Source organism: Pleuronectes platessa, chromosome 22 (assembly GCF_947347685.1).
Source record: "Pleuronectes platessa chromosome 22, fPlePla1.1, whole genome shotgun sequence".
Classification (NCBI taxonomy): Eukaryota; Metazoa; Chordata; class Actinopteri; order Pleuronectiformes; family Pleuronectidae; genus Pleuronectes; species Pleuronectes platessa.
The window spans coordinates 15075988-15099457 of record NC_070647.1 but is presented as its reverse complement, the minus strand read 5'-3'; the positions used below and the strand labels follow the sequence as shown (position 1 = coordinate 15099457).

Sequence of the window (23470 nt, the reverse complement as noted above, 5' to 3'; positions counted from 1 at the left end):
GTGAATGTGCCTCAAAAAAAGCTAAATTTCAGTTATTGTTAAATTTCTAACAGCTCCAAAACAAATTCTGTTGCCGCTCTTCTTTTGCATTATTCAGGTCAGTGTTGTTACCTTCCAAATAAACAACAGGCTCAGATCCACAGACTCATGCACTTGCTTTTGTGAATTAAACTGTTTTCAGGTGGTTTATTTTATGACCTCATTTTATAATGGAAAGAGCCTGAAGCAAGTTTCTTTAATATCCAGTTTCTTTAATCATACAGCAGCTCTAAACGCCTTATTTATAGCATATTCAGGCCTAATGGGGCAAAACTATATATTTACACTACTCATATGGTATCAAACTCTGTAGAGGTACCTGAGTGCAAGAACAATAACATAAAGCTAATTTTATTGTGTTTTTATTCCTGAGAATTTCCTCCTTAGGGATTGAAAACACAGGAGAAAGTTATAACATGAGTGACAGTATCGGGGGACGTTCACACTCGAATGGAGCTGAGTCTCACCCGGACAGTCTGGTCATCGGAGCACGAGAGCAGCTGAGATCCGTCGTGAGAGAACTGGACACGCTGGACCCAACTCAGGTGCCCACTGCAGTCAGCCATCTTTTTATTGGACTCCAGATCCCACAGCTGAAAGTCACACACACACACACACACAAAAACATATGCATTTACACAAACAATTGGAGGATTAAGAAATATCACCAATGGCTCCGTGGCATTTGAGGTTTTTTGAAACCATATTTTCACAAATGTTGTGTTTAGGATTTATATCAGATCATTTGCAGAAACATATAGTTTGCCACTTTTTGAAAAACTGCATGTATTTCTTAAAATAATAGAATACGATAAAATTCGAGAATCTGCAATCAATTATGACCTAGTGTGTAATGTTCCAAGTTTTTAACATATAAAAAACAAAAAACAGACACTAAATGTAAATGTGTAATTGTGTATATGAGAGAGTTTGCGTGTTTTACCTCCACAGCGTAGTTTGAGAACGCAATGGCGAGCAGGTTGCTGGTCGGACAGGCGTGACAGTACTGCACGGTGCTCATACGATTCGTTTTGATCTCCAACAACATGCCTGACGTCTCCACATCGAACACCTGACAAACACACGCACACACACACACACACAGATCACTTCCTTGCACTTGATGAATCCATTTTTTAAAAGCTGCCCTGAATTTAATTGCAAATCAAAGTTGTTTGCAATAAGAAAACTCACTGCAAAAACTAAAGATTTGATTATAAAAAGCAGAAGTATCATCTTGAGCCTGAACATTTAGACCTAAGGCAAACTTCATCACGAGTCTCCTCTTCCTCGGAGACACAGGCGCCGCAGTGTTTGCGTTGTTTCCCAGAATACTAATGAATGAAGACATGGGGGATGCAGACAGACCGATGACAGGACAAGACTGACTGATTTCGGAGAGAGAGCGCTGGAGAGGAGGGGCCGCACACATTCACAACCAGGACACACGCGCGCTCTTCAGACTCTCTAAAAGACAACCTGACAAACAGCCTCTCATTCCTGTCTCATTCACCGAAATGACGACGAACCTCGAGGTGATTGATATTTATCTGTACGGCTGAGACAAGCACCACGCCCACAACACAACACAGCAAACAATGTCATGCATCTCTGCACTGAGAAAGCATAAATTCACTTTTCGGAATAATACTCCCGTTTCAAATCGCTCACCAAAACGCCGTTCCTGGCAGCACATATGATACGCTTGCCGTCTGCAGTCCAGGTGCTGCACTTCACCAGGACGGCTTCGTCGCTCTCTGTGAACATGCTGCTCACGTCGATCGTCTTCCACTCGTTGGCGGAGGACATCTGAAACAGCTGCATTCACACACAGAACACACAGGCGTTGGCGCGTGTCAGCACCTAAATAAGACCTGCACATGCATTATACACTTCGAAATGATCCATCATATAGAACATGTATATTTTCCAACTGCGTTTAGAGAAAGCTAAGATTTGGAAGTGATCCTATATTTTTTTTAAATGTAAAAATAGATGCTTTTACAATGCTGTGCAAGTTAAACAAGTTACAAACTCTTATTTCATTGGTCAGATGTAGGATAAAGATAATGACCATGCATCTTTTATTACCTCTGCCAAGGAGGCCCATTTGTTTGTTTATTTGTCAGAAGGATTATGCAAAAATTCAGCAGACAGACCAGACATGGGCTGAGAAAGACTCCACAAGATATTGTCCAAGATCCGGACAAAGGCGCAGATCCAGTAACCATCTTTCTCTTTCTTTAACATTACGAGATTTTGGGACAAATTATGATTTGTGAATATGGACTGCACAAATAAAATTTGATTGATAGATTTCTTCAAGGGACTCTTGGGCCTTGACAGAGGTATTGAGCTCTACAAAGTGTCAGTCGAACAGAACTTATAAACTTATCACATAGGAACATATGCTTTCTGTTTTTTAGTATCTGATACATATCCCACCAGGAGTCAAATCAATGAATTAACTGAACATTGTTTTGAGCCGATGTTATAAATAATACGGCATACTCTTCAACTCAGAAATCCTGCAGTTGAGAAAAGTACAGTTTTGCCTGAGAGCCTCACATGGATCCAGTTTCACAGCACTCACCTTCACAGTGCCGTCGTTAGAAGACGTGGACAGATAGGTGTCATTAGGAGAGAAGCAACAGTGGTTGACGGAGTCCAAGTGACCAAACATGGTGTTCTGAGAGGACGGTCTGTTGAGGTTCCACACCTACAGTAACAGGACAAACACAGGAAAAGGGGAGAAATTTGAATAAAGAACAAAAAGAGATAAGAGCAGAGACAGAATATACACCTTTTATTCACAAAGTAAAACAGTCTCGTTGTTATCACAGTCCATGATCAGCTGCCTCCACCATCACGAACCACAATAATAAGTTATAACAATAACTTATTTTCGCATATATATTCAAATTTTACGATTTTAGTGCAATTTATACCAAAACTAATATTGAAAGAAGGGGACGGCCAACACAAAGGAGGAGAGGTTACGTGTGTCTAAAAATAACTCACACACTCACTCACCTTGACATTCAAGAACTTGTCGTCGGAGCAGGTGGCCAGTAGGACCTGTCGCTTGGTGTTAGTGAACTGACAGTGGTTGACCTGCTCCTGGTGCTCCTCCTCAAAGACCCGCAGCAGCATGGCTCGCTCCACATTCCAAACCTTGTTTCAAAGGATAAACAGGTTTTTTATTTTATTCGCCTGATTGCTGCTGGTGATGATGGACAATCCTCCTCACCTTAACCTTCCTGTCACTAGAGCAGGTTGCTAGAAGACGGTCGTCCGGGGAGAAGGCGCAGCAGAGCACCTCATCATCGTGGGCCAGGATCTCTGTGAGCTTCTCGCCTGTGGTGCTTTTAAACACCTGAGCGGGCGGGTACGATCACAGCAGTTCAATTACAACACATATATTCGCAGTAAAAGTACTGACTGAAGTCATTAGCACAACTTTACAACAGATTCACTTCTGGTTTCAAAGGTCCGAGGTGAAAGACCCTTCATTACCATCTTAAGATTTAACAATCAGACCCTAATCTTATTTGTTGCCAAGGACAAGATCAACACCTCAAATCCCTGTATCTTTACAAATCCCATTCTACTAAAAATGTTTTATTAATTATTATTAAACAGACTTCTGCCCTTAAGAGTGGATCACTCTTCATATTTTCCAGTAATTCATCTCCATGGAAACAGTTTGCCCTTCACAATTTCTTTCTTTCTATCGCTCTCCTGCAATCTCACACACTCACTCAAACACACACAATTTTATATATATATATATATATATATATATATATATATATATGTTTATATATTCATAAAGAAACAAGTCTGCTTTGATACCTTCAGTGTCTTGCTGGCTCCACAGGTGGCGATCTTGGCTCCGTCATGGGAGAAGCAGGCAGAGTAGATGGAGCCCTGGTGGGGGTGGATCACCAGACGGGAGAGACTCTCCACACTGCTCTTATTCCTGGATGAACACACAAACACACACACACACAAAAACACAAACATAAATATACAAAGAATGGTCAAAACTAGGATAGACAACCCATGATCACCAGTAACAATTTGAAGGCAGACAGAGATGCGAGTTAGAATAAAATGTTCTGCATGTTCCGGTTCCAAATGTAAATTGCAATAAACTTATTAAATACATTTTATTGAAGTATAAGACTGACTCGATTACATTTATCTCACCATGTCACTTTAAATGAGTGATGTGACAATTAGCGGTTTTTTTTACTATGTACATCTGCAGAACTCTTCTGTGTAACCGTTATCACCTAAGAAGGAAATTATAATACATCTGATCTGCAGGTATAATTTGAGCACACATCAAACACTGTGTTAAACTGTTTGCATACAGCCAGTCGAAGTAGAGTTTCCCTGTGCTGGTCCGCTCCTGTGCCTGCAGCAGGGCCTGTTTGTAGACCTCGGAGTTGTGAGGCTGAGACAGAGCGAGCTGCACCACGTCGGGGAAAGGACGCTGCTCCAGGTGGTGGCCGTTCAGAGACAGGAACTCCTGGAACTGACTGCGCACCTCGCTGTTCTGGAAGGACAGAAAAGAAAAGGTCCACTGGCATCCGTTAAATGGAAACGACAAATATCTTTGGACGACTGTTCTTCATTTAAGACCTATCACTCACGTTGTTTCTTATCTAAGTTGTTTGCTTAGCCAATTGTAAACTTTGTCATTGTTGAACATGATATAAATTCAAATTCTGAATGTAAGTTATTGGTGTTGTGATGCTGTTTCAGGACTGCTTCTATATTAAAAAGAGAATTTTCTGTTTCCTATTTGTTTGTTGTCTTTAAATAATGTTTAACACCTCAAGAGAATCCAAATTTAGCACTTTGTAGTTCGTAATGAAGCACTTTGTTACTCTTTAATTGTGCTTTTAGGAAAAACCATAAACCCACTTATCTCTAGAGGTGTGGAGGAGGTTGAAAATGACTCATGAAAACATTATGCACTCACAGTGAGATTAAATGACTTGTCTCAAAGAAGAACCACGTCCTTTTACGATTCATGTCCTGGTTAACCAGTTGCGTAGCCCCACGCGTCCTCACTTGTGTCGAATAAACCTTTATCAAATCTGCCCTCTCTCCTGTAGTGATGGAAATTGGAAAGGGACCAGGGGACAGCCAAAATGTAGAAGGGCAAAAACACTTATCTTTGTAAAGGAGATAATCACGAACAACTTTGGGGGGGGGGGGAATAACAGATGGTCACACTTTTTATTTAATTCACAAAGTTTCATGGAGAGGGCAAGAGGGACAGATGGACTTCTAAACTTGTGTTTTCCCTGAGGGGTAGGGACTCGTGTATATTTATTTATATATTATACAGCTCACATTTTAATGAAGGGCTGTGATCGACACCATTACCTTCTGACCCTTGAAATCTTGTCTTGTAACAGTAAAAACCTCACACACACACACACACACACACTCAGTCACACACACACAATTACACACACACACACGTTGCTTCACGCAAAGTAAAGTTGGATAATCTGCTGACCTCTTTGTCCAGAATTGGTCCATACTCCACATAGTCATTGATGAGATGAGCTGGACCCATTATCTGGGCCTTGATGCTGACCCAGTCCAGAGAAAACATGAGGGAGTAGAGCTCCTGGACAGAAAGACACCATGAAAAAAGACATGGGGACAGTCATGGTGAGACAAAGAGAAAAACTGTTTTAGTATACGAGACACATCTATGTTCCTTTGTTTTGTATATAACTGTTAACGTGTGTGTGTGTGTGTGTTTGTGTGTGTGTGTGTGTGTTACCTGGATAAGGTTGGCTTTAGCCATGTGGTAGGTCAGAAATCTGATCCAATAAAGACACTCCTCGTCTCTGAAGATGGGAGGACCGTCTCTGTAGTGCTGCTGATACTGACGCACCATTTTAGCGTGAAGACTCTGAAATCAAATGTTACAAATATGAATTGATGTCTTGTTGACTGTTAAATGGCATTATGCTTACCAACACCTCTACTGTAAAAACACGTCTGTAAATCAGCTCTTAAGTTTAAGTTGTTGAATTGACACCACTTGACACTTAACAGAAAGAATCAAAGAGTTTGAGATGTCACCTCGAGCTGGGTACGGTTCTGCTCCACCAGGAAGTCCAGCTGAAGATCGTGGAGGTAATACAGGCAGGGTTTATTGTTAGCGTCCACAAAAAGCAGGGACTTGTTGACAAACTCCTCGAGAATGTCCTCCACCTCCTCGGGCTCCAGGTTCCACAGAACAGACAACACCTTGGAGAAGGAACAACAAGTAGCAGAATGAACCAAGTTTCATTTTTTTAATGCTAGAACCACAGAAGACATCTTAAGTTTAAGCCACACCTTCGCTGGGATCTTCACGTCCTTCTCGATCACAGCGAGGTCCTTGTAGAGCTCTCGATGTTCATCAGGCAGGACCTCGATGCTCGCAGCCATGGCCTGGTCCAGGGCGTCGTAGTCATAAGATGAGGACTTCCGTATACGCTTGAACTGCTTCTGCTGCAGCTGGCAGAGGTAGTAACGCCAGCGGTCGGGTTTCTCCTTGAGCAGGGCCCCGATCAAGGACACCACCAGTGGGGAGCCTATGGCGGTGGAACAGAGGACAACCACTGGGTGTTATGGCAAAATCTGTCGGCAGAAGCTGAGGAGGACTACATTTGAACTGCTTTTTTTTTTTTTGGTGTCGTTAAAGGATCATTTACGTCAGATTTTTGTAGGTGCATAATTAAGAGGATTTTGTTCCCTTCTATAACCCCTTAAGAAATGTGTATATTTGATCTGCAAGGTAAAATTAGATATGTAAGAATATCAGCAATTTTCAAAGATTGCATGTTCCCTGTGTTTCAGTTCACAGACCTTTACATTCTCGGACGATGCTGCGAGCCTCCTCGGGCAGTCGTAGGGCGTTGGTTTGAGTGTAGAGAGCGAGTATCTCCAGTCCTTTGTTTTCATCCAGTCCGCTCTCCACTTCCACCTCATATTTGGCACCTAAGAAATAAAAGCACAATTACGTTGTACACAATTTCTACAGTTTCATTTATTAGAGTTTGTAAATGTGTAGTGACCAGAGTAAACAATAGGGTGCATACCGCTAACTGAATTAGTGAGGCTTCTGTTTCTGGTGGTCAGAAGAATCCGACAGTGGATATCAAACACCTTCAGCACCGAGCTGTCCCAGATATCATCGAGAATCAACAGAGATCTAAAAGAAATCCAGAATAGACACCTTCAAGTGATCAGATGGAATAAACTGGAAACAGAAATGAAAGTACTTAAAAGTAAATAATGACATATATCATTTTACCTTCTTGCAGCTATCAAGTAATCTATTTACTGACAACCTGGAAAATCACATGTCTCAGTAAATTAATGAAAAAACTAATATCTTATTCTTATCTATTCTGGCTGTAAATGTATCGTATTTTCTTTATAATTTTGGGTTTTGCTTAATTTTTTATCTTAATATATAAAAAAATATATATATATATTTATATATTTCTGATTATGTCTGCCCTTTTTCATTTTGTCTTGTTACTTACGCCTAATTCTGCAGAAAAAAGAACAATAATTGAAAACATAATAGGTATTTGTCACATAGATATACATGCCTACTTTATATGTTGTTTTCCTTTCTGTCGTGTTATTAAATCATTACTGTGGGATTCTTTTTCATGGAAAATTTGCACAGCAGCTAAAGTTAAACAGCGATATTTAGCTTAACTGAAAAGGTACATCACGATGATCTGAGCATGACAACCTGGGGTATCGGCGCAGCATGAGGAAGCGCAGGCGCTCCTTGGCTTCATCCAGCGAGTTGAGGGTGCGCTGAAGAGTCTGGGTGTCCATGTGCTGCTCCAGGCGGAAACACAGCGACTGGATCTTCACCAGCAGGTCCGGTTTGTCCAGCTGGCCAACAGACAACCAGTGGACGCCTCCAGGGAAGCACTCTGCAGAGGGAGGACGAGGGAAGGGAGTGAAAAGACAGAGGTCAAACAGGGAAAGAGGTGAGAAGCTACTTGAAGATGATGACAACCATGTTGAAACTGTAGCATCAGTGACAATGAGAATCGCTCCAAGATTACTTGAGATTTTTTTAGATTAGCTTTTAGTGTTGGGCTTTCAGTGAATCAGTTAAAGATGGATCACCTTCAATGACACCTTGGTGTCTCACAGCCTCTGCGGCCAGTACAGATTTGCCTGACCCAGCCATCCCGAAGATGGTGACCCAGCCAGGCTCATTCTTCAGCCGGTAGAGTTTCTCTCTGACCCGGTTCAAAAGCTCCGGTCGGCTGACAAACACCACAGGCCTCTGTGGCACACCACCTTCACTCAGCACCGCCTGGACTGCTATACAAACAGGAAGGGGATCGCTATTAAAAGGTGTAACTTTCCAACATGTGTCAAATAACACCTGTGGGTTTAATAACAAACACTCGAGGACACCTACACACCCACAAAACAAACCTCCTGTCTCTCCAACCACAATGTCCAACCTTCCTCACCATTAGATGGGCAACCATCAGAGGAGCTCTTGTGTGCCTTTTGTGAGATCTGCGGAAGGTCATCGTGAAGCATGTTCGCCAAATCATCATATGCCTCTTTAACCAGGGCATTGTAGAAGGAGATGTAGGCCCAGTTGTCCTTCCTCAGCAGCAGCTCCAGCAGAGCCGCAGCCTGATCCTTTCTGGTGGGCTAGATGGAGAGAGACAATAGAGATGAGATGTGGACGATATACTATATATTTATTTCAGTATCATGATTTGCCATGACTAAGATACAGCAATCTAAAAAGTAAAGCATCTGAAACGCAGATATCAGTGAAGTTGACAGTTCACTTCTCAAACAGTCACTTGTTGAGACTTGACTCCAGAGCTCACCTGAGTCCTGATCCTCTCCTCCTCATCTCCATTGATCACACCATCACTGATCATGTGGTCCATCAGGTATGAGGGCTTGATGTCTTCTTCCAGTCTGTGGCGAAAGCGCAGCAGACAGCTCCGCGCCGCTTCCTCCAGCAGCATCTCTGCGTAACTCACCGACCATTCAGGATGCCGTTGAACTGGATATTAAGAATCAACACAAGGGAAAACGATGAAGTGGTTGTAATGAAAGTTAAATACACTATGTGGTTAAAGGTTAATTATACCTGTGTGTTGATGATGCCTTGCAAAACCACAGATAATAACGTGCTGCTGCTCCACTTTTCTATGAATGCTTTTCACACACCCTGATTGTGGTTTGCTCTCATTGAGTCACAGACACATTAGTGGGGACACTGGGTGATAAGTCCTGGTTCACAAGCAAGTGTTCCATTTCCCCTAAAGGCCACAAAGGTCTGCCAGGCATTGCTGCAAAAGAAAATATACCTTTCAATCTTTTTGGGGGGATAAATCTATACATTCAAGATTTTCTGAGAAAAGTTTGAACTTTAACGAGGGACTCGGACTTTGACAGGTCACGTCTCCACAACGGGGAAGCGGAACGCAGGATAACTACGAGTCAGGCTACATGTTTGAACAGAGCACACCTGCATCCTGCTTCCTCCTCCATATTTGTCTGGACAAGTTCACTGCAATCAAACAAAGAGGGAAACCACTTGAGGAGACTTACTGGCACTGCTTCTCTGGAACGAGCAAAGTGTGTGTAGACAGTGAAGATATCCGGGAGGTGACAGGAGCTGTCAAAGGATCCAACGCGGATACAGGCTCGTTACTTCTGTGTGTTTACCATCGGTTTTTACGTTAGAATACACGCCCAGTGCCGGGAGAAGGGTTTGCTTCCGGATTCACAACAACAACAACTGCCGTAGGTTCGTGGCAGCCAATGTCGCGGCAGGACTTAAACCACGTGACCGAATGAGCTCATTTCGAGATTCTGTAACTGGGGCAAAACTGATGCTGCCTTCACGGGTCGGAGATTTTGCTTGTTAAAATCTGTTTCAACTAATTTAGACGAGTCGGTCGTCGCGAAGAAACAGAGAACGAGCTCGCAGAAAGATTCTTTCGTGTCGTACGCATATGACCTGAGATTAGACAGATTTATTCGTGCCAAACGCGTTGATTTCTTATCAAATCTCCGCAGTTTTGTAAGATTTCGTGAAGGACCGTGAAGGGTCCTGTGCTGCATGGTGACAGCACGTTTACTCAACAGGGGCCGTGAACAGATGAACTTCATAAAGCTTGTTTCAAAAGTCATCACTGAATAATATAACTTTTAATGACGGGGAGATTATTATTATTAATTAAATTTAAAATGTATTTACATTGAGAGAAAATAATAGAATTGGGTTTTTCCCTATTTAATTTCTTAACAAAAACCAGGATTTCTATCATTTTGAATATCTAAGACATTCACTGTAAAGAGTGTCAATATAATACATTATTATTTAATGTTACATTTCTAAACAACTACACCCAACTACAATTCATATCTTAACCCTAACACACACACACACACGCCCCTAAGACATGTGCACAGGCATACACACACAAGTAAAATACGTAACAACTAACTTCAAATGTCTCTTTTTTATTATATTAACTGTAATACAGAGGTAAAATACAACAACTTACCAAGCACATAATTGCTGTTTTCTTTGTGCATATTTGGGTCTGCAGGAAATTTTGGACACAAAATCACTTTGAGCTCAGCACCTTTCAAAAAATAAAATCAGCCTCAACAGCCAACAGAACAATACTGTAAAGACGACGGTACCTCAGAATATAACAATAATTGCAACTACATCAATATAACATGTATTCCACCATCCGAATGCAAGTAAAAGAGCAATAAAGCATATGACAAACACTCGCAAGCAAAAACTCAAATGACAAAATCCAAATAAAGTTACTCATGCAGATAACTGCTTATTTGAGAAGTCAAATATCCATTTCTAGATCTAAATTATTTGTGTAGCATAATATCAGCGGATTACAAACAGAGAAATATTTAGTTCTGTGGCTGGCTAAAAAAGAAAAAGGGAGAACGATCAAAATCTAATTCAATGGAAAAAGGGCAAACTCAGGATTTGCATTGGTATGTTCAATGGCGGTCATAGTTTACTATAGGTAAACGCTACTCTGCTAATTTTTAAGATATATACATATACATATATATGCTTGAATTTTATTCATCTTTGCTGCATAAAGCTTATTGTATGTCTCAGACATACAAAGGTTTTGCCCTTATCTCCCTCTGACAAATCAGGAAATCGACGATGGCATAGACTGTAAATAAAGATGGAAGACACGTCTCCAAATCCTTCCACCAACCAGATATGAAACCAAAATACTGCAGATACGAACGCTGCCAGTTTGCACCAATGACATTATTTTGAGTCCGCTGCTGCACGTGCTCGAAAAATCCTGCTTCAGTCATAGCCGCAAATCCTTAAATTTCAGCCTGTTTTCCCAGAACCAAATAGAGAAAAATGTATCCTAAGAAACTTGTCGTGTATGTAGACTTTTTAATTTGGTCAATGTCACATCTGCTAACATGGAGGAGGGAGGGTTCATGACTTATACTGTAGTTACTTTGTCTGGGGCTGCCATTTCGTCCATCTTTATATACAGTTTATGGTCTACTGACAAACTAACAATGCAGAGTCTCTCTGGCTCAGATATGAATCATTGTCTGGTATAAGCTGTGGATGCTCATAGGAAAGCCTATTTTAGAACATTGATCACAAAGGGTGTAGGTCCACATTAAATGTTGACCTAATGGAGCCTACACTGCAGTGCCTTCACTGCTCAATGTAGCGATAAATACTACATTTGTAATACACTGAAGGTAACTCCAACTATTGGAGAACACCGGCTGAGCAAAGCAGTAGTATTGTGCAGCTGTGGCACCTCCTTAGCTTCAGCTATATCAAGTAGCTACAAAACTCCTTGAGCCAATGTTTGTTTTAATCGGAGGCGATGGCGGCCTGAGCCGTGCTCTGAGGAGAGTCGGCTGCTGGTGGGCTGCTCCTGAACATCACCTTCCTGATGATATCCGCGTAGAAAGGTCCATAAACACTCTTGTTATAGTTGACCAGGGTGATGAACTTCGCTCCCATCAATGCGAGTTCAGGCTTTATGGAAGTCAAGCCAGCTGGCACCTGTTCAAGTTTTGCTTGTGGTTTAGGATTGCAGATGAGCATCATGAAGTACTGCTGCACACGATCCTCTGCACAGAACGTAAAAGAATGACACAAGTTTAGAAAATCCCAGTTACTATTTCTGGCTGGTTATCATCTTCATTTTGAGTTTTAAAAACAATACAACGTTCTCTCCGCCTCACCAACTAGAGTTCGGATGGGATTGTCCTTCTGCGTGATGCTGCAGATCTGGCCGGCGAGAGTGGCCTGCAACGCCGGGGTCAGCGCAGGGTAGTTCCTCTCGGAAAGAGACTTGTTGAGCTCACAGCAGATCTGAGCACTGACGCTCTCTAGTGCCTCTTTTAGGTTAAAGCCCCTAAAGATGAGAAAGAAAGGAGGTAAGGTTTCTGTTCCAGTTTGATGTGAGGTAGTCAGCAGGTAAGTTAAGAGATGAAAAAAACGTGAACTGACGGCCTGTGCATGCCATCCAGCAGCACGCTGGTCATCCTCTTCAGGCGGTCGGAGAGGGAGGGTAAACTCTGGATAGGTCCCCCGATTGTGCTGTACACAATGAGCAGCACCTCGTTCACCGCCTGACACTGCTGGAGCTTCCATTGAATCTCTCGCAAACGTACCTCATCTGTAATCCACGTCTGAAGGGGAAACAAGAAAAGAGACTGAAATAAATAGTATGGAGCAGTTGGGGACACACCAGGCTCTGTTCTCCCTCACTCAACGCTGAAGCTGTGGGGCCCATTGGGATCTCTGTCTCAACTGATGCCTGAACTACAGTGGGTTCTCACCTCTGTTATTGTCTCTTTCCGTCGTTCACTGTCTTTAGAAACAGATTCTGACAGTAAAAGTTAAACATAAGCTCTTTTAACGAGCCCCCAGATTCCGAAGCCTGCTTCTGCCTGTCCAAAGTTCAAAAATCTAACTTCAAGCTCCTTTAAAGCTCAATGTTTTTGATTGTTTCCCAACCTCCCAGCAACAAGTCTATTTCCACAGAGACGTATTAAGAACATGTTACACTCTGAAAACAGACATTTCCGTTGTTCTTTCGATGATGATTTTGAATCGTAGGAGACATTAATTAAGGCCTTAAGATAACAGTTTTATGTTTCATTACACGAAAGCATTTCAACCTATACATTTCACGAATAATAATATTTAGCTACATGAATAAAAGCCAACAAAAGACCAAACTAAAACTTTCTGTCTTTAATTCAACACAATCTTACCTCAGGCAGTGGACTCTTACTGTAGTCCCATATGAGGATATGGAGGAAGGCAGCATTGAGGATATGGAAAGGCCCCGGCACAGCTCGCTCTTTCCCCCGACTCTGCTCTGTGGCAGACTGCAGCTCCTCCACTACGGACTTAATCCAGGAGGTGGTGTGGTCCAGAGCATCTGAATAAAGTTATCATACTAACTCAGTAAAGCTGTTATCAAGCGAGATTATCCTGCTGTGTTCTCACATTAGCTTCTTCTGACATTCTGCTAAAATGTTACTAGGGGGCCTGGCTGAAGAAAGTTTGGAGGCTCTCACTTGGACATTTGCGTGCTCGCATACAGTCCCTTCAGAAAGTTTCCGGAGGTTCCCCAGAGTTTAGTGCAAGTCTTAAAGCAGCTTATAATACTATAAAACTATTTAACAAACATTATAACAAAGTATGAAAGTGAAAAAAAAAATCTTGTTCACTTACTGGGTGTTTTTTCTAGGATGCTCTGGAACATCGCCCTCTCATATTCAACGCTCTGTCTCTGCAGCACAGGTCGCAGATTATCAATTCTAAAGTTGACCATATCCGCCTTCATCAAGTCCAGTACACGGAAAATTTGCCTGAAGAAAATAAACAGTCCAGTCAATGTATGATTTTAGCACTTGAAAGTTTTTAAATGCTTTTAAAACAAACTTTGTGTCTACCTGAACAATGTTACAACGTTATCTGTGCTTTCACGCAGATTCTTAATCTCCTCATCCCTGACCGGTGCACACATCTTGCCCATGGTGGTCATAATGTAAGAGGCAAGTCCCTGGATGTCCACAGCATTGTTGTCAGCCTGCTTACGAATCATGTCTATGTCCAGCACCTCCATGATCTGAGTCTTCATTCGATTGGCACCCGGGTTGAGGAAAGACAGTAAGATCTGTCAAGAGAGGAAAATGATTTATCTGTTCACTCATCTGGGTCTTTGCTTGGTTTGTGTCTTTGTGTTTTAGTCACAAAAGAGGTGATGGAGGAAATTTAACAAAAAAAACATAACAGGATGGTTATTACTAAACATTAGGAACATTTCAATCAGAGCAAAATTCATTTCAACTGCGTGTAGCTGGAAAGAACAGACTGTAGACATTTGCAGACACGAACTCCAGAAAATTTAGTCTTGAAATTCTCCAGAGTTTTTGTCTTTCAGATACAAGATTGTCTGGGACACCCGAGCTTTCCGTCCCGTGTTTGTAATGCCATCAACACGCACAGTCGTCTGTACTGTAAAGTCTCTGGATTTTTTTCCTGCTGTATCCTCGTGGGCTCACTTGGACATTCTCCTGACAATTTACTAGAGAGCTGGCAAACGCTGAAAAAACCCCGGAAAATGTCTGGAACAACTGGTGTGTATGCTGACCTCTCGGATCTCCTCCAACAGTTTGATAGCTTGGCCATACTCAGGCGGATCATCGTTCAGCTCTGCCGCCAGGATGTCCCAGAAAGCTTTGTGGACATTGTCTGAAACCATTTTCCATAAACTGAAAAACACAAAAAGAAGTGAAGGGTTGAGCGTCGTATATCATCGGTCAGAAGCTGCCATGACCGTGAGTCGTTGATGTTATCACTGGCAAGGAGGGTGCACTAAGAACTGTGACGTGTATTCTTTGATTCCACAAGAAAAAAAAATCCCTGCAAACAAATCACAGAATACAGGAGAAAAGGACATGTGTGTGTGTGTGTGTGTGTGTGTGTGTGTGTGTGTACATGTAAAGACATTGTGAGGTCAATTTTGTGCCTAGAACTTACAGAGTGACGACAATTCGGGACAGAGGCCCTTACCTTCTTACCCAATTTAGGCTGTTTCAGGGTTAAAATTTTTTTTAAGCTTTTCTTAAAAGAATTAACTGAATTCAAAAGATAAACACCTTTATAATATACAAACAGTGTGTACAGTGGTAAACTTCTTATTTTACTGTGTTGTTGCAGCATTGTTTCGACTGTTTATCTTGCACTTTGGTCCCAAATAATGGAGCCTCTGTGTTTCCGCTACCTAATCTTTGCTAAAAAAACGTGTCATGTGCCAGACCCCTTTACCAGCTTGTCTTTGCTTTTGTAATTTAAGTTTTTATTCATTCAGAAATATACAAGCAGATAGTACAAACAAATAGTATTATTACTTTGAGTTACAGAAATACCCAAAGACCTGTGAGAAATACATTTAGAACAATCAGAATAAACATTATATCTAATAAGGCATTGAGAGAAAAATTTCAGCCACAGGACAATCTGATATGTATATTCAATATAAGAAATATACTCAACATCATCAAATATAGAGGAAATAGAGACATCAGATCTTAGTCAGTTGGTTTACCTGTCCTGAGGTAGGCTGACTGGCTCTAGATGGAAGTCCCGGTTCACGGTGATCTCATGGGCGAGGCTGAGTTTGGAGAGGTCACTGACAGACTCCATGACTTCATCCATGGTTAAGGTTTTGGGTGGACTCGCTGCGGAAAACAAAGAAATTAGTTTGCAACCGGTGGAGTTGCATGAAGGCGGCGGTGTGGGCAGTACGGACAAGAGCCCAGAGAAAGAGGCGCCGGAGACAAACTCACAGGACGGCGTGCTATGCTTGCTGGAGCTGTCGCTGGTGAAGCTTTCACGGGAGCAGTCCAGGTAGCCGGTAGACGTCATGCTGTCGCAGCGTTCTGACGATGACTCCACATCACTGCCTTGGTCCTCACCGCTGGATGTGGAGGTGGGTCGCTCATCATTTAGAGGCATCTTGGGTTATAGCTGCAACATGACAAGTTTGTGAACGAAGAGCCACTGGATTTCCCAACACGTTTGCTAACTCTGCCAGTTCAAAATGTCCCATGTCGGTAGGTGTTTCTTTCTTTCACAACTAGTGACAGTCTATATATATCTTTTTTTTGTAACCAAGAAAATCCAATTAAAGGATTAAAAACAACCATGACTTTATTCAACAAAGAAGTATTTTCTGTGTTGCTAAAGGCTGATAGAATGCACGGACAAAGTAGGGAGATTAGGACGTATTGAGAGACAAAGAAAATTCCATTCTACCTCAGTTCAACCTGTGGTTTTTCAAGTATTTAACAGTGTAACTGTTGGTGAATAGGGTCACATTCATTTTTGACTTTCTAAATAGATGCTGTTGCCAAGGCTATAAACAGAAAAGCTAAAACACCACACAATAAAAGAGCTGGCAAGCCCGTCCTATGGAAACAGAGATAGCAACCTTCTGAGATTCAACACATTATTTAACGCAAGTAGTTTATTAGAAAAACACCTCGACGTGTTCTGACCGTTTGTTTTTCTGCAACAGGGGATGACAATCTGCAAAGTCAGGGTAGCAACGCACCTTATTTCCACAAAAGCCTGTTTTCCTTCAGGTTAGCAAAGCCCTCTGTCTCTTGTGTCTCCGGGACAACATGAGACAACAATGGGCTTCTCAACGGCTCCCGTTACACCGGTGCTGTCTGTCGTCCACACAAAGAACCAATCACCTTAGTGCACCGTTTGTAAACAAGCTGAGATCAATTCAGACCAACTATAAATTACCATGGAAGTTTTGTCCATGTCTTCATCATTAAAAAACACATAAGCTAATCAGCCCACTTGTTTGTTGATTACTATAACGTCTACAATTAAGCAGGCGTCTGCCTTTCTAATGACCCTTGGGTAATCCTGCTCCTGTCTCTGGCCTCAGTCATCTGCAGCCAAAATTGAAGGCCCACTCCCTTGCTGCTTCTTTGGTTTAAAGATAGCTCGAGGGGGGTAGGGGGGCGGGTGCGGGTCATGTGCAACTTCCGTGTACCCCCTGCCGTGGCCGAAAGCCCATTCATTACATCATCTGCTAGACTTGACAGCTAGGTCACAGCAACGCAGCTGGCCAATTTTCAGAGATTATCCAGAGTGAAGGGAGCAGGGCAGTCCAGAAAAGTTATTACAGATTATTTGGACTCTGTCTTCATCCACTTAAAGTAAGTAGTACAACACAGACAAGCACACCGAGGTAAAATCTTAATGTTTGAAGGATGGGATAATACTTAATGGTCGTATTTATAAATATTTGTTCCCTTATTTTTGGTCAGGTTTGTTTGATAGTTAGCGGAATTACGCAAAAAAATATACTAGACAGGTCACCATTAAATCTTGATACGGATTAAGAGGCAGATCCAGGAATCTCTCTTTCTTTAACATTTCAAAATTCATGGTTCAGGCACATTTCTCTATTGTGGTTTGTTCTACAACAGCAGTGTGTTGCTCTCACCTGAGGCAAAAAAAAATGTTCTGTCCTTTTCTCCAATGTCCCAGGACAAAAACCAAGCATATTTAGGGCACTGATATATAAGTGTGTGTGTGTGCGTGTGTGTGCCATTTGGTGCAGATCCCATATAAAATATGTATCTAGTGAATTTAAATTGGGTTTCAAAAGGAGATTACTGGCCCTTGGCGGAGATATGCCTTTCTAGTTGTCATATTGACTCAGTTATCTTAAAAACACAATGAACTGTTGACTGCAAGATACATCATTGTGTTGGGATGGTCTCGACAACATCATCAAAATCCGCAGGATTAACCTTATCGTACCGTGGCCAAATACAACTGAATGACACACGCGCTAGTATTAGCACGTGACTTTATTGGAGGTTTCTATTGCCCTGCTACAGGTGACGGGCTGTTACATCAACTCCCGCAGAGACAAAGACAGCCATCTCCTGCGATCCAGACTCTGCTACAGCACAATGTCAACAAAGCAGCGGGGGAGGGGCTAACGACGGAGGGCACTCTCCTCATTGGCCGCGGCTCCCAGTCACTCACCCCTACATGGACAATCTTTGGTTTACAAGCCACACGTATAAAAGAAAAATATCCACACACGCGTGAGGTGGGTACACGTGATCCCCCTGATGCAGACCACAACAACAACAACAACAACAACAACAACAACTCCGCATACATTTTAAAATAGAGCGTTGTATCGCAGTGCTGACGATATAAAACGGGGCTGACAGCGCAGTGAATACGTGTTTTGCAGCTTTTGGTTGTGGCTGAATGTCAAACTCAACCCTGCTGTTTGGACAGAGGAGGCGTCTGAAACGTCCCCACTGGAACACGAATCACGAGTTCGGCTACTTTCGTGCTAACTTTTGACGTTAGGCTCCGTGCTCGCGCTGCTCTTTGACGTTATTCGACGAATGAGCCCCTTAACGTGGAAAAAGTTGTCGACCTAGCCACGGCCGATTGGCTCGTGGTCGTAAGAGGAATCAAGCGTGCGGAAGGAAGGAAACGCGTCTTTACCTCATTCGAAATGTCCGAAAAAAGAAGACCGAGGCTAGAATTGACTGAGGTCCGACGGTAGGATTCGAGCTTTTCCGTTCTGCGCTTTAAAGATCCGTCGAGTCCCAGCTGGGTCGGTGGACAAACAGGCGAGACCATTCCACGCTAATGGGGGGAGGGGGGTGTTCCTCTGCAAAAGCACACGGACGGATGCCGTTTCATTTAGACCGAATATTCTAAAACGACACATCTGAATCTGTACGTGCAGTTTCCGTTTATTTAAGGCGACATTGGCCTGTTTACAGCAAACGGAACCACGCTCAATTTACATGGTACGACCCGGCTCTGCTTCATGTGGGACGAGTTTGTTTACGGATGTGACATCATTACGTGTATGTTTGAGTGTGTGTTTGTGTGTGTGCGTGTGTGTGTGTGTGTGTGTGTGTGTGTGTGTTTACTAACAACACGTGTGGAACTGAAGTGAACGAGCCTCTTGGATGAGAGATGGAAGATTTCATTTAATCACATGACGTGGCCTTTTTAATGAGCTTTAGTTTGACACACACACTGTTTGCACAGACACTGAGGAAACATTGTACACACAAACACACACACACTCATACACACACACTCGCACACGCACACACACTGAAAAACACAAATGCAAATTCCTTCTTTCACGCCAGAGGTTACATTCATTAGTTAATAAAAACAAGTTACCCAAACAAATATTTTAAAAATGAAATACTGCATGTGTAGAAAATGCACCTCAAAATTCATTGGGTGTCGGCTTTTCAATGCAACATGAACAAGGTGTAAGACGTGAAGAAATTGCCTTACATTATTTATTTCACATTCTCTCCAATAGCCGGTCAAATTGGACTCTGTACAGATGCAGTCACAGGCAGACAAAAATGTAGGTTATACAAAAACATATAATAATAAAATATATAAATATATACTGAAATCTTCTATCTATTCATGTTGACAAAAATAAACATTAATGATGTGCAATTCTCGTGCGAGCAGCCTCCTGGCAGTTCAACTCCCCCCACCCCCCCTCCATATGGTCCTTGACCAGAGGCACACAAATCTTGATTGTGCGCATTTGGCAATCTGGCTTCGTAGTACAGGGCCCAGGCCGCCCTAAGCCTGGAGCCTGCAACCCCAATAGATTTTAGGAACTGCTGGGTGGAATTGTCATGAGGGAGGGGCAGTGTTTTCTATGATCAAACAGTTAAACAGGTCCAACACAGAACTATTTGTCATGAAGGAAGTTAAGGTGCAACCTCACTGAAAAGAAAACACACATAAATAGCCGCCCAATACTAGGTACAACATAAATCTAACTGTCATGAAGGAAGTTTCAATTTTATCTCCCTGTGATCAAAAAAATACAGACACGTCCAACACAAAGCACATTGTACAGTAGTTCTTGCATAACCATGCAAAGGCAACGAAAAACTTAATCTCATTTTATTTAAGTGTAAATCCATCCAGCAGTTATTTTTTAAATCAAACTTACACACAAACATTCAAAACCCTCCTAAAAATACTGGGTCATGGTTGAAATCCAGTTCATATTATGATTCCTTAACCAAAAAAGTGTCCTTGAACCAAACTAAATGATAATTTAATCAATGCTCTTATATTTAGTTATATTGATCCCAGAACCACTTGGTAAGAGAATGACTAGCCTGGTATCCTCTGTTTTCTTGTAAGTAACAACAAGCTTTGCAGGCATGGTCCAAGCCAAACTGTGAGTCTACAACTTTATACCTTTTTTTCCAGTCAAAGAATCTCATGTATTCAGTCATATTCTGGCCTAGGTGACGGAGCCTCTCTGCCAGCTCCTTTGGAGTGGAAAAGTCATTGACATGAATGAAAAAGTCTCGTGGGATATGGTCTTCGTAGTTTTCTCTTGAAGTTCCCAGAACTACGGGTACAGTTCCCAGTCTCATGGGATTGAATAACTTCTCTGTGATATAATCTTTGTGCTGAGAGTTTTCAAAGGAGAGGTAGAATTTACAACTAGATAGAACATTTTCATAGTTTTGAGCATCTACATTTTTGCCAAAAGCACCCCATAGGTGTCTATCCAGATGTATTTTTTCAGCTCGTTGTAGAACTGAACTCTTTTGAGCCCCCAACGCCAGTTCCTCACGATCCAACAGACCAACTTGTCCTTGGTTGGCAGCTGGAAACTCTCCACCTCAGATGTTTGTGGCACCAAATGCCCATAAGGCACTGGGATATGTGAATCTGAGCGATAACAGGATGTCAAGTTGAACAAGTTATCAAGTCCGGGTAATTTTCCACAGTTTGAAGGTGACTCCATGTCCATCCAAACCCATTTCTGAAACCAGGGACGTGGCTCACTCGGCAAGTTTCCCAGATTTCCATGAATGTCCCTGTGGTGGATGAAAACCCCGTGGGCTTGGTGGTAAAGAGACTTGTCATCGGTCAAGCGGCATCCTTTATATTTGAACATATCGCAGGTGAGATCGAATTTGTAGCCAAATGGCCACGTCCAAATCAAGAGAAGAGTATCAGGTTCAGCGTCCACCTCCACGTCCTGGATCTGCTTGGGACCATCAGTAGGTGCTTCCACGTGCTGCTCCGAGGAAGAGTTTGGGTTTGAGCCCTGGATCTGTGCTTCCACAGGGCACTCACAAGAAAGATTGCCTTACTTCAGATAATCACGAAAATCCGGGAACTGGATTTCTGGCTTGTAGTATGTAAAAAAAACGACCAGGAAACACACCAACAGGAAGCAGCCGCCGACGAGTCATCTGGCAGCTTGAGAGGGACATGGCTCACCTCTGGAGAGAAAAAAAGGTTGTGTTTTATTTTTAATTTGAACATTTCGGTATTCACAGGTTGTTAATAAAGCTTGATTTGAGCCCACTAAATATTACCTAACTTTTTATTTAAATTTCTGAATCTGCCTAAACAGTTTATTAATTACGTGAATGTTTGAGTGTCCATCACTCTCCCCAAATCTCACCTTCTGCTTCAGCTCAGTTTTTTTTTGACTGTTTTTTATTTCTCTTTTCGTCTGCCTGTCTGTATCGAACTTCTCTTCATCACACATTTTGACTCCTGAAATCTTTAAGCTTCAACATTTGTTGCACAAAAGCCAGATTTCTTAATAATTAATATTAATATTCTTAACTAAGAATAAAAGCACAGCATCTAATAAAGAGTTGTTCTTTACTTTGAGGAAAGTGACAAGGTGTGTGCCTTCATGAGTAAGATGAAGCACCTTACACTTTTACAGCCATGACCTTCATTACTGGCTCATGTCTATAGGAACAGCAGAGAACAAAGATCGTGTGTTTTCAAATGCATCAAACACAAATGACTAAACTATAATAGGAGTAACTAATAAGTAGAAAAATGAATTTTTGAACATCACAATTTATACTGGTGTCAGAAATCTTTTAAAACGTTTCAAGTGCTTTTTTAAGTCTAACATTGAACTAAAATTACGCTTTAAACCAAAGGCAAAATGGGAAAATGCCATTCTGATTTTCATTTCAATAAAACAGAAACACACTGTATGAACAGACTCGATTTATCCTCTGTATGTTCTCAATCACAAACTTAAAATAACTCCTGGGCACAATACAAGCTGCTCTGTACTATTAATATTCAAAATGATACCAAGGTAATTGTATGGAGACTCCATTAAGGTAAAGCTAGAGCACAAAGAAACAGTCTCACCTTGGTGTAGAAAAGCACAGATAGATAGAAAATGTCACTCGGTATTATTTGCCTATCTGGCACGTCACTCTGACAACAGCCATTTGAGTACGGTGACCTTATTGTAGACAATAGACTCTGTTTGTGTTTTTATGGCAGTGCCAACATTGTAACTGGACTCCGGCCAAACGTCAATGTTTCACCAGCTGGGTGTGGCCACTAGGTTGACAATAAAGGACGCTGTAACTGGTTATTCAGAAATGTTTATCAGATAGATTACCTCTCCACTCCCCTTAGTTTCGAAGGTGGGTATAAACAGGTTCTGAGGATTGTACAGTACCTCCATGACATCACCCTCTCTATTGTCTGTAAAGTCAACTGTGTCACAAGAACAACGGGATTCAAATGTCAGTCGATCAGATTGAGGCTGCAGTCAGAAAGTCAAAAAATGATCCTCACTTAACCTGCCTGAGCCGACAAAGCCCCAAAATTGAAACCACCTGCTTTAATTGTTTAATATTTATTTGTGGCGGCATAAACCTGAAACATTACCTTATATTAAAAAGACCCTGAATAATCTTTCTTTTTTGTGACCTTTAATGGGAAAGAGAAAGGGATTTGCTCAGTTTTTCCGTAGCAACAAGATAAAATAAATTTTGGTTGGTGGTTGGTTTGTTTATTTAGAGAAAACCAGCTGGACAGATTCCTGCGAAAACCTAATGGACAGATGAGACATGTTCCCAAAATGAACCCATTAAATGTTGGCATGGATCTGAAGAAAGCAGCAGACCAGGATTATTTATTATGTTTCTTTCTTTAACATTTTGAGGGTGTCTTCTGACACTTTCACAGATTTCACAGGAAAGAGGTTTACAGACAACAATCAGAATCTGTTTAAAGGAGACTGTCGATGATGTAGAGAACCTGATGATGCTGCTGCACTGCATTCCAAACTGGTTGAAAAATTAATGAGGGAAACAATCAGAACGAAAGAAATGTAGAACCGCCGTAAGCAAGATTATAATGTCAGAGTGTCATGAAGGATGCGAGGATGTCACCTCGTTGTGAAAGATGCACATAAAGACACATTCAACAAAG

At 41.9% G+C, this 23470-nt stretch overlaps 2 protein-coding genes and 1 pseudogene across 5 annotated transcripts in view; all 3 read right to left on the bottom strand.

Moving 5' to 3' along the window:
- The window catches only part of apaf1 (apoptotic peptidase activating factor 1), a 33429-nt gene extending 23551 nt beyond the window's left edge, over nucleotides 1–9878 (bottom strand). Inside the window, exons 1-20 of one of the 3 annotated variants that reach the window (XM_053414954.1) lie at nucleotides 9682–9878; nucleotides 9218–9419; nucleotides 8949–9130; nucleotides 8574–8763; nucleotides 8218–8418; nucleotides 7829–8018; nucleotides 7161–7273; nucleotides 6928–7059; nucleotides 6415–6653; nucleotides 6157–6324; nucleotides 5852–5983; nucleotides 5579–5692; nucleotides 4419–4603; nucleotides 3895–4021; nucleotides 3290–3415; nucleotides 3073–3213; nucleotides 2633–2758; nucleotides 1711–1857; nucleotides 983–1111; nucleotides 507–632 (exon numbers count right to left, since the gene is read on the bottom strand). In XM_053414954.1, the coding sequence (XP_053270929.1) occupies nucleotides 507–632; nucleotides 983–1111; nucleotides 1711–1857; nucleotides 2633–2758; nucleotides 3073–3213; nucleotides 3290–3415; nucleotides 3895–4021; nucleotides 4419–4603; nucleotides 5579–5692; nucleotides 5852–5983; nucleotides 6157–6324; nucleotides 6415–6653; nucleotides 6928–7059; nucleotides 7161–7273; nucleotides 7829–8018; nucleotides 8218–8418; nucleotides 8574–8763; nucleotides 8949–9092 (2730 nt within the window). In that variant the 5' untranslated portion in view covers nucleotides 9093–9130; nucleotides 9218–9419; nucleotides 9682–9878. The remainder of the gene's footprint in view (nucleotides 1–506; nucleotides 633–982; nucleotides 1112–1710; nucleotides 1858–2632; nucleotides 2759–3072; nucleotides 3214–3289; nucleotides 3416–3894; nucleotides 4022–4418; nucleotides 4604–5578; nucleotides 5693–5851; nucleotides 5984–6156; nucleotides 6325–6414; nucleotides 6654–6927; nucleotides 7060–7160; nucleotides 7274–7828; nucleotides 8019–8217; nucleotides 8419–8573; nucleotides 8764–8948; nucleotides 9131–9217; nucleotides 9420–9681) is intronic. The other 2 variants (XM_053414953.1, XM_053414955.1) reach the window with 2 other exon arrangements.
- A 705-nt stretch (nucleotides 9879–10583) lies between these two features.
- Nucleotides 10584–19011, bottom strand: tcp11l2 (t-complex 11, testis-specific-like 2). Of its 2 annotated transcripts, none has more exons than XM_053415017.1 (10): nucleotides 18689–19011; nucleotides 15979–16159; nucleotides 15738–15870; nucleotides 14781–14901; nucleotides 14080–14303; nucleotides 13859–13995; nucleotides 13393–13562; nucleotides 12623–12804; nucleotides 12355–12527; nucleotides 10584–12240 (listed from the first exon to the last, which is right to left on the bottom strand). In XM_053415017.1, the coding sequence occupies exons 2-10, from the start codon at nucleotides 16145–16147 to the stop codon at nucleotides 11978–11980; spliced, it is 1572 nt and encodes a 523-aa protein (XP_053270992.1). In that variant the 5' UTR covers nucleotides 16148–16159; nucleotides 18689–19011; the 3' UTR covers nucleotides 10584–11977. The 2 variants fall into 2 exon arrangements, with proteins under 2 accessions (XP_053270992.1, XP_053270993.1); XM_053415018.1 differs by lacking the exon at nucleotides 18689–19011 and adding an exon at nucleotides 16746–17041.
- A 195-nt stretch (nucleotides 19012–19206) lies between these two features.
- On the bottom strand, nucleotides 19207–21480 carry LOC128429198 (4-galactosyl-N-acetylglucosaminide 3-alpha-L-fucosyltransferase 9-like; annotated as a pseudogene).
- Between the last annotated feature and the right edge of the window lie 1990 nt (nucleotides 21481–23470).